Genomic DNA, 15,826 nt, shown 5'->3' on the forward strand with positions numbered 1-15,826 from the left:
TTCATCATTTCAGTTAAAAGGTTATTCACGTCATAAAAATGCTCATCGATTTAAGCAAGTCAATGCCCTATAAAATACACCAACTCGAATAGGATGATTTATACCTTTTTGTAGTTGCACTTCTTCCGATAAAACGCGTTCTAGCCATGATATTTTTTAAAGAAAAATGTCTCTTTCAAAAAAATACGCAAATTTGAATAATAGCCAAGAATAGGCAAATCAGCCGGCGAAAAAGTAAAACGGTCGGATGAGAATCTACCCAGTGTGGCGGAAATTTCGACCCAGTTTCATTTGACCCTTGTTATTGTGAGATTTTTGAGATCGTAGATAAGGATCGAAAACGAATTTTTAATAGGTTTTGAAGTTCATTGTTGAATATGGTTTTTTTTTGAATGGAGGAACAATTGGATGACGCTCACAAACTCAAGACTCAAGAATCGGATAGGGCATCATAAGTTTTAGTATTTATTACTTACGATGAAAGATAATTGCTCGAAAATGCTTGAACTCCTGAAGATTAGTCGTAATTTTAGCTTTTCAAGTGGGTATTTAGCACGGATAAAGAAAAAAATGAAGAACACCAGCAGCTACTTAATTTTGCTTTCTGAGAGTTGAGCCTGTGAGCACCATAGCTTTATTTCGGATTGAGAAAATAAGGAGAAATAAGTTCAAAATTAATGCTAGGTAAAGATTTTGCGAGATAAAAAGAAATTCGAAGGGCACAGTCGGGAATACAGCCTAAGGCTATAAAATAAATACACACGCATTGAAAAAATCTGGTTTGCGAACTGGCAAACTACAGGAAGTACAGTTAAAAATCAACGTCAATTGTGTCAGTGTCAGTGACAATCGGGAGTAGTCTGGATCATGTTGCCAGAGAGGATGATCCGCTTCCAAGCGAACAAGTAAAAACCGAGGCCAGCCGAAAACACAACAGTAAGACACAAGTATAGATTGAACGTCATAAAAACAAGCATCAGACAAAGGCTGATAAACTGCTGCAGCACATAAGAAACGCTGAGAAGAATGTGGGTTGATGATTTAAGTCCGTGGCGGTAGCTTGGGGCCAGCTGTCTAGTGACGAGGGGTGTACGCGAGCCAGGTCGCTCTGGCTCGCCACTGTCAGATTGACTCTCGTCTTGGACAGCTTCGTACTTGTTGTGGAAGGAACAGATGAGCTCTGAACAAAAATTTAACCAACAAAAACGAACCCTGTTCCAGTTTAACTCGTCAATAAATCAAAGGACATCTTTTATTGTCTTACATCGTTGAGGACTGAGCAGAGTTCGAAATTTTTGCGGCTCCCGGGCAAGGGGGCGGCGGGCGGGCGGGCACGGGCAGAATATTTAAGATTCCCGGGGGCAAAAACGGTCACGGGCACAAAAACGAATTTTCCCGCGAGCCAAGCGGGCACGGGCACTATAACAAATTTTCCCGCGGGCAGATACGGGCACGGGCATGAATGAGAAGATTCCCGCGGGCATAAACGGGCACGGGCGATTTGCCCGCGTTCCCGCACGAAATATTCCCGAGGGCAGCCCGGGGGAACATTTTTTTCTACTGCTAAATCTCAAGCCTATTTTTCAAAATAAGAAAATAAAATAAAAACGACCCTGAATCAATTCGGATTTTTAAATCGCAAGTTTTAGGAGCTAGTTGAAACTACGACCGAATGGTCTCCGTTTGGGGAAACGGCGACTTGGGCAAACGGCGATGTGAATTAATTTAAATTGATTAATCATATAACTTTTATTGTCTTCTTCACAGTCAATCCTGGCTTCACTTATTTCAATCCCGGCTTCAAAAACTTCGATCCTAGCTTTTCAGACGTCAATCTTGGTGGCTCAAACTTGAGTCCTGGCATCTCCAGCGTCAATCCCGGCTTCTTCAATGCTGATCCGTTATCAATGTTGATCACTTACTTCAATCCAAGCTTCTCAAACGTCACTCCCGGCTTCTCAATTGTCAATCATCGCTTCTTGAATGTCGATCATGGCTTCTTCAAGATAAAAATGGCGTTGAAAAAGCCGAGATGGAGATGGATGAAGCCGGAATCGACGTTGGAGAAGTCGGGATCGACGATGGAGAAATCGGGATTGACGTCGAAGAAAGAAAATGAGAGAGAGACAATGGAGAAGCCATATTTGAACTCGGTGAAGCGAGAATTGGCGATGGAGAAGCCATAATTGATATGGAAGATGATATTGGAGAAAACATGATTGATGTTGGTGAAGCCAGGATTGGCGTTGAAGAAGCCAGGATTGACATTAAAAAAGCCAAATAATGTCTAATGATTTGATAATGTCTAATGAACTTTTTTCAGATCGCCGTTTCTCCAAGTTGGGCAAACGGCGATTTGGGCCAACGGAGAGGGGATATTAAATGAAGATTTGTAAAATGCACTAAAATCCATGAAAATTTGTCAAGCTTCTCACGTCTATTTGTGATGTCGTAGAGATATCATGATGGTATGTACTGATAGAGTAGAGTCTCTTCTATCTAAAAAATCAAAAATTTTCAAAAATTTATCAACCTGCGGTTCTAGAGAGCTTCAAAACATCATTTTCGCAGAAGAGGAGCCTCTTTTTGCTGGAAGACCAGATTTAGGTCCTCCGCTCCTTTTTCACATTTCTAGCTCATAGAACGCTTAGGTTCATACTTTTAAATGATGTTTTTAGTTTTTACGATAGTTTCAGATATACTCTATCAGAAAATTACATCATTACAGTCGTATGACGTCACACTTAGCCGCAAACGGCTTGACAAAATTTCCCAAATTTAAACTTTAACTCTCATTTTCTCAGCTTCTAGCGCCTTATTTTGAAATCGGGCTGGTTAGAAAAGTTCGATGTTGTCTTAAGAATTAATTGAAATATAAAATAATTTAAATTCACTAAAAATGTGATTTTTGAAAATTTTCATTTGAGATCCCCAGACCAGTCCGATTTCTGATCGAAACAATTCTGCATTTTGCAGAACTATTCTGCATGCACAATGTGCATTGTACATCGTCCATGAGTTTATTTTTGCATATAGACGTGCTTTTTTAAGGTTAACGAAGTTTTCCAGCCCACTTCCGCCTTATAGACCCCCGAACACCATACTTTTTTAGAATCAGCAGAAAATTTCAAAAACTTTGGCGGTTTAAAATTCTAGAGAATTCTAGTCTCTGTCGATTCTAGAGCCGGAAGTTGACGAAATTTAGTTAAAATGGTAGAGTGTGACCTATCAAATTGATGCTAAGAAGATTTCGAGTCATCCTTAAATCAATATTTCAGAAGAAACAGTCCCAAACCTGGTCAAACCGACCGTTAAAATTATGTAAAAAAGGCATAAAGTGATGAATTTTTTTTCACTTTTTTCCGGTTTATATTACCGCGGTTGGTCTTGATTCTTGGTCTAAAATGATATGAAATCGTCTAAGCATCAATTTGATAGGTCACACTTCACCATAACACCTAAATTACGTCAACTTCCGGCTCTAGAACCGACCGGAAGTGGAGTTTTCTAGAATTTTGAACCGTTAAAGTTCTTAAAATTTTCTGTTGATTTGTAAAGGTATAATTAGGTGTAATGGTAGAAAAATCAACCCCACGATCACCTCTTCTAAACTTCTTTTTTGATGCAGAATAAGAATCTTTAGGTCGCGGCGATCATTTTGATACCAAATTCATCGAAATCCGACTTGGTTTTCGACATAAAAGTACCATTTGAAGTTCGAAAATGAGCACTAGAAATTTTCTAGCGCCCGGAAAAGGATGATTACTCCAGCCTATCAGCACGTGCCTCATTCCAGATTGTAAAGCAGGTTATATTCTATCAGAATCTATTCTCAGAAGTTGTGAACAGGGACTCTAGCGAGAACCAGCGCCCGAAGAAGCTCGAAAAATGAAGCAAAATTGAAGTGAAAATTTCACTGAAATCGTTTGTCTGAGTTCACGGCAGCCATTTTTGGCCTTGATTTTACCCGATTTTTTGAGCTTCTTCGGGCGCTGGTTCTCACTAGAGTCCCTGTTCACAACTTCTGAGAATAGATTCTGATAGAATAGAACCTGCTCTACAATCTGGAATTAGGCACGTGCTGATAGGCTGGAGTAATCATCCTTTTCCGGGCGCTAGAAAATTTCTAGTGCTCATTTTTGAACTTCTAATGGTATCTTTATGCCGAAAACCAAGTTGGATTTCGGTGAATTTGGTATCATAATGATCGCCTCGACCTCAAGATTCTGCATCAAAAAATAAGTTTAGAAAAGGCGATCATGGGGTCGATTTTTCTACCATTACACCTAGGTATAATGTTAGGGGGTCTATAAGGCGGAAATGGGCTGGAAAACTTCGTTAACCTTAAAAAAGCACGTCATAACAGTTCTGTATGCAGATTAGTTTTCAATATACTCCCTCAAGTATTTGGTGTCTATTTCCACGCTATTTAAATAGTTTAAACACTTTTTCATAAGGTGCATTGAATCTGCCCGTGCCCGTTTAAGCTCGCGGGAATCTTGCCCGTGCCCGAATTTGCCCGCGGGAATATTTTTTATTGTGCCCGTGCCCGCTTGTCCCGCGGGAAAATTCGTTTTTTTGCCCGTGACCCCTTTTGCCCTCGGGAATCTTCACTTTCTTGCCCGTGCCCGTATCTTCCCCCGGGCAAACGCGGGATTTCGAACTCTGGGACTGAGTTGCGCCAGCGACATTCTAGGCGTGAAACTTACTTGTTACGAGATTGTCCCTCCAAACACGAAGCCACTCGTGGAACAACGTAACGAGGAAGAGCACCAAGCAACTGAGGATCATCTCTTTAGGGGAATTGACAACCCAGGCTTTGAAGATCATCTGAACGTCTTCTACTCCAAAGTAAAAATACATCTTCATCATTTCGTCGTGGCTCATCATCATCATATTACTAAAAAATCAATAAAAACTTCAATAGCTGCATTTCCCATAGGAACTAAGTAGGAGTGAAGAAAATTGACACATTATGGTTGATATATCGACTCTCTATCTATCTCTATGTCTAATTTTGATTTGAAAAAGTGCCATTGTCAGACAAAATGCAGAAAAACAGCGAAGTAAATATAAACAGAAAGTAGTCCAACTTATAGTGAGAATATTTTCTGTCTCTAAAACTCAAGTGTTATTCTATTGAGATGTAGATAGATAGACTCTAGCGGCGTTTACTTGTGTTGTGAGTGGTCCATATTCCCGTGGTTCATGTTCGAGTGGTCCATGTTTGAATGATCCATGTTTGAATGATCCATATTGGAGTGGTCCATATTCACAAATTTCTCTTTCAAAAATAACTCTCGCGATCGACTTCAAACTAAATTGAATTGGGTCAGAACAAAAGTGTCCCTTTTACGGACTAGTTTTTATTATTGTCGTAAGTGAGGTTTGCGCACAATGCGAAAACAATTAATAAGATGATCGGGCCGTGAGCTGGGCGCGAGCTCAATTGACGTAAAAAGTAGACGAAGAGCAGAGAAAATCCGGAAGAAAGTTGATCTGTAGGCCTTGCTAATGATAAATGGAGAAAACAGACAATATCTTAATGGACTAGAAAGCTAGGGAGAAAACTTAAAATGCTGATAAATAAACCTAAAAACGGAAAAGGTAAAAACGAAAAAGAATTAGTCGAAATACAGAAACAAAAAAGAACAAGATAAATCTAGTAAAAAAGCTTTGCTTTCATAATTGGTGAAGATAAAGAAAATTATTTCTAAGCATTGCCAAAAAATTTAAAAAAAATAGAAACACTTCTGGCAGGTACAGTAAAGCAAAAGTAATATAAAATTTGTAATTGTTAAAAGCTGCGGCAAAAGAAGAATAAACTAGCTGATTTTCGATGAAATCTCTGCTCTGACAAATAAAGCAATAGTTATAGAGTAAATCGGAAAGTTAATTTTACAAGGGAGCGCCACAGACTCGGCAAAAACCACAGTGGTGGGTAATATTACTAATTGGAACAGTTGAGGTGTATAACAGCTTTTGATTGAGGATTGATTCGAAGCTAAGTTCGAAAAAACGAGCTCTATGTTGGCTGAATTAAGTGGAAAACGCCAGGCGAATCGCAAAACAATTATTCATCAGTAGTGAGCCAGGATAACGATTCAAAAAGATAGGTGGCTAGAAAGGTTCTGAGATGTGCGTTTTGATTCGACAAGGCTGACAGATTATGGGCTTCTCAAAGAAGGATGAGTTAATGGGAAACAGACTAATTATAAAGCTAAAAGTGGGTCTAGTTAAATTTACAAGTGTTTGAAGATTGTTGAGCGAAGTGGCTTTCGATCGTTCAGCAAGAGGATACGGCATTCCTCCTCCAAAAACGGTCGGAGTAATTTAGCTCTAGTAAGGATTAGACCTGTTCATCCCCTTGTTCTGTCGAGCGGGACCGCCACCAGCGAAATGACCGTACGAGGAGCCAAAGCTGGGCCCACCATAAGCTATAAATTCCGGTAAGTCGCTATCTCGCATTTGTTAATCAGATAACCGTAGCGAGCAGATTCTCTCAAAGAAATTGAAATCAAGGAAGACAACTTTCTTTATTCCTCTTTTTCATAAATAAACCTTGATAGACTTGGATGCGTGGGGTCAAGAATTTCTGGTTAGTATATTTTTTTTTGATTTTCCATTTCGAATTTGTTCCGTTTTCGTTTTCACGTGCGATCAAACAAACGAAAACTTGTCTCTTTCTAAATATCGTGGCGATATTTCAATGACGCTTATTTCAGAGCTTGTGTGGGTTTTATACATTGTGCAAGTTACGAATTTTGAGTTGTTACAGTGCAAGTTACAGCCACTGTGGGCTCCTCACGCTGTGCAAGTGTGGGTGGAGTTTGCGATGATGCTCGATCCAGTTAGTAAATTTAGAATCTAAGTTTAGGTATCTCTTCCACGGAAACTTACAGTCGTATCTATAGTTGTTTTGGTAATGAAAGTTTCGCTGCTGCTTGTACTGGTAGTTGTCTACCGCCGATTTGCACTCTACTTGTTTATCGTCGATCGTGTGCCACTTTTCTTTGACGCATTTGGCTGAAAGAGGAATTATTCTCTCTGTTTTCGGTCGCGGAGATAGAATGTTGTGAATTGAACTCACCCGCTAGATCTTCATCTTTCAGCGTCATGAAGGCGAATGGCCTGAACTCCAAATTTGCGCTGTGGTTATTAATCTCTAGCCGTTACCTGGGCATTTCGGAGTGTTTGTCGATTCCACGCTCAAAGGAAACGATTTCACCGTATAAGTCCGTGAAAAAAGTTTTGATTGTTTCGTCGTCGGTTTCGGGCTTCAAGCCGCCAACAAAGATCTTAGAGTTTTTCGATGCGCCCTTGGGATCAATGCGCTTTCCATCTTACCGGTGGTAACAAATTTCGCCAGCTATTTCCACTTTCTCGTTGTTTTACAAGGGACCGGGGTCTAACCAGAGCATCGTTACTTACAAAACTGGCCTTGAAAATCAAAAACTCGAAAAAAGTAAGAGAAAACGCCCTAAGAGGAAAACAATGAAAGAGATTTTCATTAGACCCCATGGCTTCGGAAGTATTTCTTTTCTTTTCGGCCCTGTCACGTGGTTATACTGTGGCTAGTGGGAAATTTGTGACCTTAACTAGATTATGGGCCTCCTGAGCCTTAACTTTCTCCACTGAGGCAGCATCCTAGAGAGCAAATGTCATCTCAAGAGATCGAAGAGGGTCAATTACCTTGAATAGGATGAAACCAAAGCCCCGAGAGCAACCAGTGTAGACATCCGTTTTGATGTCAACATCTTCAAGTTCCCCGAACTGCTCGAAATATTCCCATAAGTTGGCCGTCGTCGTCTCGTGCGCCAGTCCCCCGACGAACATTTTTCGATCCGAGGAGCCCATGTGCTTTTTGAGTATTTGACCGTGTTTTTCATCGCTCTTCAACTGGAGACGATTCGCGTCGTCTTGTGGCAAGCCTGCGCCGGTACTTCCGGCTGGAGGGACACTGCCTCCGCCGTAGCCACCGTAGCCAGCATTAGGATCATAACCGCCGTAGTTTCCTTAAAATTCTTTTCAATCTCTCTTGTACTAGTCGCCTTCAAAAAAATCATGAATGCTTGTATGAGCAGCAATTCTTACGCCAGGCAATAAAATCATAAAACACTCATTAAAGTGTCGATTCTCTTCATTTTTTTGTAAAAACGGCATAATTTAGGATAGCGGTTGTACTGAGCGAATCGAACTGGCGTGGTAGACAAAGATAACGGACACAAAATGAGGGATTGGCATAATCTATCAAAAGTGGAGTCTCTTATCTTACCTGACGCGCCTTGCTCCGAATAGCCGCCGGACGCATCGAAACCGTTAAATCCATAGCAGTAATCGTAGGGGTTCTGTGCCATGCTGAAGTAGAACTTTTCACTCAAACTGATTTTGGATCAACTCCGAATGCTTTTTAGTTTAATGAACGAAGTAAATTAATCTTGATGGCACTAGAACGAAAAAATGAACAAAAATAAGGAACTGTAATGAAATGCATGTTGAACGATTCGAAATGAAGACAAACTTTTTGATAGGATTCTTTTTTTCGATTCATTGAAGATTTACAGTAGTTTTTTGATTGGAAGATGTTTTTAACGAACTGAATGTCAGAAGCTCAGAAACTCGGTGAGAGTCACTGAGTGAATTAATCTGTCGGCGGGTGGATAAATTATTATTGGATCTTTCGGACGGCTTCGTCGACGCACTGAGCGAAGTAGTCGATATTTTTGGAGTTGAGGCCGGCCATCTGAAACAAACGAATCAATACATTTTCAAGTCAAAGCGTAGATAATCAATTTTCGAGAGGATGTGCTACTTACACTTATACGACCATTAGACATAAGATAACACGATCGTTCATTCTTCAGGAAGTTGCACTGGTCGGGATTCAATCCGGTAAAGGAGAACATGCCAATTTGATCGGTGATGTGATTCCATTGGCCGGGAGTGCCTAATTTCTCGAGGCGGCCTCTGAGCTCGTTTCTCATCAGATCAATTCGATCGGACATTTGTTTGATGTTCTGTCGCCATTCGGAAGCAAGATCGGGGGTGTTCAACACATTGGCGACGATCCTAGCGCCGTGAGCGGGTGGATTCGAGTAGTTAGCTCTTAGATAAAAACATGTCAGCCATTATCATTCAGCGGTGAATACCTGACAATAAGCTCCTGTTGCGATCGAACGTTATCGAGAATCTGTGAAGTCTGAGTAATGGTGACCAAGTTACCGCATCTTTCGTTGTAGAGGCCGAAGTTCTTGGCAAAAGATTGACAAATCATCATCTCGAAGCCAGCATCGGCAAAAGATCGGAGCGCGGCTGCGTCCTTGTCTGGGTCGCCAGATGCGAAGCCCTGGTAAGCGGTGTCGAAGATGGGAAAGTGGTTCTTGGCGCGGACGACCTCGGCGAGTTGGTTCCACTGCTCAGCAGAGGGATCAGCACCAGTGGGATTGTGCGCGCACGAATGGAAGAGAATGATCGAGCGGTCGGGCGCGGACTGGAGATCAGAAACGAACTTCGAAATATCGGCGGCTTTGATATCTCCGGACCAGTACGAGTATGGGGCTAGATTCTTAAAACCGGCTCGTTTGAAAATGTCCAAGTGGTTGCCCCAGGTTGGGTTCGAGTAGAGCACGGTAGTTTCGGCAGGAAAGGTCTGGAAGAGGAAGTCTGCGGCGAGGCGAAGAGCTCCAGTGCCAGAAAGAGTCTGCACTCCAGCGGCGCGACCCTCGGAGATCGTCTTGCTGTCTCCAAGGGCGAGTTTAGTAGCGGCCTCGCAGAATTCCGGAAGACCCTAAAAATTCTCTCTATTGACAAGCAAAGAAACGTTAATGGTACCTTAATGGGTAGATATTCGTGATTTAGTGAAGAGTCAGAAGCAATCTGCTTCTCGACCTTGCTAACAACAGGGAGGACCCAGGGCTTGCCATCATCGTCTCTGTAGGCACCGACACCGAGGTTGATCTTTTGTGGGTTCTCGTCAGCGCGGAAGTCGGCGGAGAGCTTGAAGACGGCGACTGGTGGGGCCAACTGCACATTTCCGAAAAACGACATTTCAAAATTATCTCTGTTCTGTCTTCTCTTCGGGCTCCTTCTGAATTTGTGGGATAAATAGTAAAATAAACGGGCGAGAGTTTAAATATTGCCAAAAAATCGTGATGGTTATGCAACTGCTCTCTACGGAGAGGCGTGATTATTGACTCAGGTCAGTGCAATCTCTTTCTCAAGCATACACCCTTTTTATTCTAACTACCTTTTATAGCACAAACTAAAAGCAGATGACCTCATTCAGAAAAAATTATCATAAGTTCGGCAATCTAGAAATAACATGACCGCAAAGTCAAGGATTGCGACTGAACTAAAAATCCACTGTCTGGATTTCGTTCTTTTGCAAACAGACAAATATTGCATTATGAAATATACGGTATATTATATACCTCGTTCTTCTTCTCAATTTAAACATCGTGAAAAAAAACCTTGTTCTTGAAGAGTAATTTCCTGTCTTGAGTATGCATCGAAAAACGCGGTTCAATTTAAATAAATATATTTTCATGTATTTTTTGTTGTATAGTAGAAGCTACTTAATTGCACTTTTGTTGATATTTTCATACAGTTGTTTGTTTTTGCAAATGTAAAAGAAAAAGAGGAAACAGAAATATGTAAAAAAAAAGAAGGTTGGCAAGCGAAATTTCTTAGATGATAATGAAGTGACCGAGTTTAGTAAACTGGAAATTGTTAAATGCAAAAATCAGTCACAGTTTGAAGAGAGGTAAAGCTTGGATTAAATTAATTGACACTATTCGAAAATAGAAATGCTGCAGATTGCACGAAACTTGTTTTACTTTTTGCTACTTTGAATGGAAGGCGCGATTGAGCCTCTGGGGGCGGGCGGTTTCGCGCCGAACCAGCTCTTTTTGTATTCTAGCGTATCGCTCACTAGCTTTTTGTCGTCACTTGAGAAGGCCAGCGCCTGGCCGAGCGCCTTGAGAATGTGCTCCCTGTCATGGCTGGGCGCAGTGATGTACCGCAAGACGATATGCTTCAAATAGTCTAGATCGACCTCTGGGCCGTTGTTGCTCGCCTCTTCTATCACTCGTGCTTTTTCTATCTCAAGCTCGTTTTGCTTCTCAAGAACTTCTTTTTCCCTGTCCATTACTTTTTGCAGCTCTTTTTTCAACTCTTGCACCTGCTTTTGCGACATCTTCGCCGTTTTTTCAGAGTCTGCTTTTTGACTAGAGACGCTCTCAAGCGTCTTGTGGAGCTCTTCTTCTTTACTGCGAAGCCTGGACTGAAGCTCTTCCGCAATTTCCTGTTGCTTCAATGCTTCAGTTTCGAGATCGGCGATCTTTCCCAATCTTTCAGCGGCAAGTTCCTCGGCTGCGGCCACATTTTGTTCGATTTTAGCACATTTGGCCTCGAGCTCTGTAGATATGCCAATCAGTTTAGACCGCTCTTCCTCAGCTTTCTCCAGCAACGAGCCCTTTTGAGACTCTTTCTCTTCGCGTAAATCGCGAATTTGCTCCAGCAACGAAGTTTTCTCTTTCCCAAAGTCGGCTGACTTCTGATTTACTGATTCAAGCTCGCCACGTAGTTCTTTTAGCTCGCTGCTGATGCATTTGAGCTCGGCGGATTGACTCTCGGACAAGCTCTCAACTTGAGCGAGCTTTTTCTTCGTTGATTTCAGTTCGTCCTCGACGTTTTTCAAAGCACCAGTCGCGTCACTTTCCGACTTTTGCGCCACAACGAGTTTTTCCTCCATCTCCTTCACTTCATTTGCCGCCTTCTCGGAGCGATTCTCTGCGTTCCCAATGTTCTTTTGAATTGCATCGAGTCTACTGTTGAGTGTCGCGTTTTCTTCGCTCAAGGTAGTGTGCTCATTCAGAGCAGTTTCGAGCTTGATACCGACGATTGTATTTTGTTTTTCTAGTTCTTCAACCTTCGATTTTGTCGAAGAAAGCTCGTTCATCGTCTGCGCTTGAGATTCTTTGAGACTTGCGAGTTTCTCTTCGAGACGACTCTTTTCTGCAATCAGGCGAGTGTTCTCTTCAGACGAAGCAGCAAACGAGTTCTTGTTATCGGTGACGATCAACTCCAGTGATCTTACGAAAAGCAATAATTTGAAAGGAAGTTAATGAAAAAATACCTTTTCGCTTGATCTATCGACTCTATTTTGTTTGAAAGGGCGGTACACCTCTTTTCTTTTTCGTTCATCTCTGCTTGGAGTTTTTCGTTCTCGCCTTTGAACATTTCTATTTTCTGAAGAAAAGATGGGGGAACGAGCTTACGAGTTAAGCTTACAGTTTCAATCTCTCTTGATTTCTTCTCGAGATTTTTGTTTTCCTTTTCCAAATCTTTCACCTTCTTACTTTGCTCCGTTTCGCGCTTTTGACATTCGCCAAATTTCTTCTCGATTTCATCAAGACTTTCTTCAGCAGTTTGGTGCTTCGATGAGACGACGGATAGGCGCTGTTCGAGCTCCATTACTTTTACTTCTGCTAGCTTTTGGGAGTCATGTGCAGTTGAAAACTTTTCCTTCAAGTTTTGAGCAGCTTCATCGGAAGACGCGAGTTGTTTCGTCAAGTTTTCGATCGTACTTGCGTCAGCTTTGCATTTGTTCACGACTTTCTTTAACTTGTCATGCGCTAGAAAACGCATTTAACTTGAAAATATGCTGTCCATTTTACCTTGTTTGAGTGACTTGTCTTTTTCGTTGAACTTTTGCTCGCAGTTTTTCACTCTGTTGATATTCGTTTCTAAGTCTTCCTTGGTCTGATTGTGGATTCGAACTTCTTCGGCAAGTTTGCTCTCGGTTTTCTCAAACTTGTCTCGGAGCTCTTCAAGATCGCCGGACAACTAATGGAATCATAGGAATTGCATTTATGAAATCGAGTCTTACCGTCGTTGCTCGATCTTCGGCCTGTTCGATTCTCTCCATGAGACTTTTGCGTTCCGCCTCTCCCAGCGCCGAGTTCTCCGCGTTGATTGAAGTTGTTTCTTCCAAATCGGCAAGGCGGCCGTGTAGGTTTCTGAAAATCCGGTTAGTCTCCAAATCATGGCGAGATGACGTACTTGAGATCGTTTTGGAGTGTTTCATTTTGATTCTCGCTCGTGCTCAATGACGCCTTGATCTCCGAGTTTTCGCTTTGCAGCTGCTGCAACTTGCTCTGAAGCAGATCGATTTCTTCTTGCAGCCTTTGAGATTTCTTGGCAGTCTCTTCAGACTCTTCGAGAGCTAAATTCCACTCGTGAGAAAGATAGTCCACAGAGAGAGAAAAAAGTTTATAAAGAGTTTCGTCCATTATGTTTCTTGGAGAACTGTATTTATTTTACAATCGCAGCTAGGTGGCTCATTTTCAAATATTGAAACAAGCAAAAATGTCGAGCTTGGTTCGTTCGGAGCACCGCGCAAGGGCTCACCGCCGCGGAAAATTTTCACGCGCTAAATTTTACCCGAGACTTTTGAATTTGTATGAAATCTGTTGAAATAATAACTGTATGTATTTGAAATAGATTCAATTTCAATTCTCTACCTTTACTTTTCTCAGTCTCCAACGAGCTCAACTTTGACTCCAAATCTTTTCGGATCCCCAGAGCTTGCTCAAGTAGGTCTCGATAATTGGCGAGCTCGTTTGAATTAGCTGTCAGTTGAGCTTCAATTTTTTCAGCTTCAGAGGTGAATCTTTGGTTTTCTTTATAAATATCGGTGGCGGTGCTTTTGGCGTCGGCCGTTTCGCGTTTGCAGCGTTCGTTTTCGCGCTGCATTTCTTCGTATTTGGAAGACATTTGGCTGTGCTCGTCGGTCATCTTCTTGTGTGCGTCTTGCAACTTGTAGTTTCCCTCTTTGAGACGCGCATTGACCGCTTCCTGCTCGACAAATTTTTCTGTGTAAGCTTGGTTCTCCAAAGAAAGCCGCTCATTTTCTTCCGATGAAGAGGCAAGATGCTTCTCTCGGTTAGCGAGCGCAGCTTCAAATTTGCCGCTTTCGACAATTTTCTCCGAAAGCTGGAGTCGTAGTTTTTCACCTTCGTCGACAAGCTTGCGTCGCTCTTGTGTCAACTCAGAGTGTTCGTCTCGTAGTCGTGATGCTTCGGAGTGTGCAGACTCGAGCTCATATTTTAGCCTAAAGATTTGTTACTAGCAATTTGAGTGAATTTTATACCTAGAGAGCGCATCGTCAGTTTGAAGTTTGTCAGTCTTGAGCGACTCCACATTTGCTAGTGCACTGTTGAGTTCTTCACGAGTATTATCAAGTTCGATTTTTAAGGCGATCGCATCTTCACTAGAGTTTTCTTTAAGTTGGCTCCTTGCTTCTTCCAGCTGTGACTCCGCTGAAGCAGAGTTAAAAAAGGCACAAGAATAGTACTCTTCCTTGATTTCAAGAAAAATTACCTACCTAAGAGAAGCATGTGCTTGATCTTCGCTGACTCTTGGTTAGCAAAATCGCCCGTTTCTTCTAGCTCGTCTCGATGAGTAACAACTTTAGAAAGCTCTCGTTCGAGATCTCTGACTCTGTCTTGCGCCAGGCGAACTGAGTTTTCGGACTCTTTTGCGATCTTTTTCGCTTGTGATGCCGCTTCTTGGCTATAAAGGATAAACAAACTCATTCCAGTTTTTGCTGCAAACCTGACTTCCAGTTGGCCAGAAAGTTTTTCCCTCTCGTGTTCTAGCTTTCGTATCATCACCGCGCGTTCTAATTAGATAATTGAAATTTGCAAGATCAAGAGGTTCCGCAAATTGGGTGAAAACAAGACGATTCAGGTTAGATGAAGGTAAGTTAATTTTTGGAGTACATTTGGGATATATTTACTATTATTGTTTCGACGTAGAGCTGAATGCTTTTTACTGGCGGATATTGTTGGCGAGGTGCGCGAGCGAATAAATATAATCATCGGCTACCCTTAACTATGCTAGCACACCCTTAATTGTCAGGAAACATGAATGAAGATCTTTCCTGACAATTCTAAGCCATACGGAGACATTCCTTTGCTTCTTTTCCCAGTTCCAATTTAATCTTTAACTGGTCAAGACGGAAATAGCTCCTACTGAAAAAAAATCTTTCTGCGACAAGCTTAATTCATTCATGCAAAAGAATTTCAATATTTTTAAGGACTCTTACTTGCCAAACGATGGTAAAATTTGTCAAAGACATCGAAGTCGTCGAGAAAATAGTCCATTTCTTTGGTACTTTTGTTGATAAGTAAGTATTTAAGAGGGCTACCAGCGAGTCCTTAAAATGAGTATAGAAAACTTACTCGCTAACTAAAATAACTAAATAACAGTCGTACCCGTACTGTATTTTTGCACCGCTTACGTTTTGTTTACAATGGTGACACAATCTTGAAGCTACATTTTAATCAGCTTCAGGATTTTCGCCATATCCATATTGACACTTTGTACACCAGCGAGAGTTTTTGACACCAAGAATTATTGTCCTAGAATTTGAAACATGCTGTTTTCTATCTTTTGCGTTAATTTCACCAGAATGCGGAAGCGATTAGGAATGATTGAGAATTCGAATCATGCGATCTCGTTGAGTGTGATGATGTTCGAATCAAATGAAATGGAATGAGAATCTACTGTACCAGCGAGTTTTGCCTCCAGCTGTCGAACTCGCACGTCGTTTTCGGTGGCACTCCCTTGCAGATTTGAGGCCATGCGCATTCTGTTTCGATTCTGCGGGGTGCTGCTCGAGTGAGAGACCGCCGAAGACGTGGAATGTGTCGAGTTTAGCGAGGTCTGCGAGTCGGATCGCTTCAGAGGACTACCCTGAGCGCTCGACCCGCCCTCCGATTTCGTCTTGTCTTTCAATTTCTTGAACATCACTCAATCTAAA

The 15,826-nt window shown here is 41.8% G+C and overlaps 4 protein-coding genes across 5 annotated transcripts; all 4 read right to left on the reverse strand.

Moving 5' to 3' along the window:
* Nucleotides 1-345: 345 nt before the first annotated feature.
* Nucleotides 346-5,340, reverse strand: LOC145709526 (high affinity copper uptake protein 1-like). Its single transcript, XM_081787213.1, has 3 exons — nucleotides 5,176-5,340; nucleotides 4,710-4,900; nucleotides 346-1,180 (listed from the first exon to the last, which is right to left on the reverse strand). Exons 1-3 carry the CDS (start codon nucleotides 5,268-5,270, stop codon nucleotides 840-842), a joined length of 627 nt encoding a protein of 208 aa, XP_081643339.1. The 5' UTR covers nucleotides 5,271-5,340; the 3' UTR covers nucleotides 346-839.
* A 6-nt stretch (nucleotides 5,341-5,346) lies between these two features.
* On the reverse strand, nucleotides 5,347-8,368 carry LOC145709522 (heterogeneous nuclear ribonucleoprotein A/B-like). Its single transcript, XM_081787210.1, has 7 exons — nucleotides 8,276-8,368; nucleotides 7,693-8,015; nucleotides 7,599-7,647; nucleotides 7,177-7,342; nucleotides 7,091-7,131; nucleotides 6,901-7,026; nucleotides 5,347-6,437 (listed from the first exon to the last, which is right to left on the reverse strand). The coding sequence occupies exons 1-7, from the start codon at nucleotides 8,355-8,357 to the stop codon at nucleotides 6,340-6,342; spliced, it is 885 nt and encodes a 294-aa protein (XP_081643336.1). The 5' UTR covers nucleotides 8,358-8,368; the 3' UTR covers nucleotides 5,347-6,339.
* A 30-nt stretch (nucleotides 8,369-8,398) lies between these two features.
* LOC145709510 (aspartate aminotransferase, cytoplasmic-like) lies at nucleotides 8,399-10,312 on the reverse strand. Its single transcript, XM_081787198.1, has 5 exons — nucleotides 10,247-10,312; nucleotides 9,832-10,087; nucleotides 9,150-9,787; nucleotides 8,817-9,105; nucleotides 8,399-8,743 (listed from the first exon to the last, which is right to left on the reverse strand). Exons 1-5 carry the CDS (start codon nucleotides 10,279-10,281, stop codon nucleotides 8,669-8,671), a joined length of 1,293 nt encoding a protein of 430 aa, XP_081643324.1. The 5' UTR covers nucleotides 10,282-10,312; the 3' UTR covers nucleotides 8,399-8,668.
* A 135-nt stretch (nucleotides 10,313-10,447) lies between these two features.
* On the reverse strand, nucleotides 10,448-15,822 carry LOC145709507 (uncharacterized). 2 transcript variants are annotated; one of them, XM_081787193.1, is made up of 12 exons: nucleotides 15,576-15,822; nucleotides 15,110-15,220; nucleotides 14,617-14,683; nucleotides 14,387-14,574; nucleotides 14,153-14,321; nucleotides 13,524-14,113; nucleotides 13,063-13,225; nucleotides 12,890-13,019; nucleotides 12,678-12,846; nucleotides 12,292-12,635; nucleotides 12,137-12,249; nucleotides 10,448-12,092 (listed from the first exon to the last, which is right to left on the reverse strand). In XM_081787193.1, the coding sequence occupies exons 1-12, from the start codon at nucleotides 15,811-15,813 to the stop codon at nucleotides 10,832-10,834; spliced, it is 3,543 nt and encodes a 1,180-aa protein (XP_081643319.1). In that variant the 5' UTR covers nucleotides 15,814-15,822; the 3' UTR covers nucleotides 10,448-10,831. The 2 variants fall into 2 exon arrangements, with proteins under 2 accessions (XP_081643319.1, XP_081643320.1); XM_081787194.1 differs by lacking the exon at nucleotides 15,110-15,220.
* Nucleotides 15,823-15,826: the final 4 nt, after the last annotated feature.

This window comes from Oikopleura dioica, chromosome XSR (assembly GCF_907165135.1).
Source record: "Oikopleura dioica chromosome XSR, OKI2018_I68_1.0, whole genome shotgun sequence".
NCBI lineage: Eukaryota > Metazoa > Chordata > Appendicularia > Copelata > Oikopleuridae > Oikopleura > Oikopleura dioica.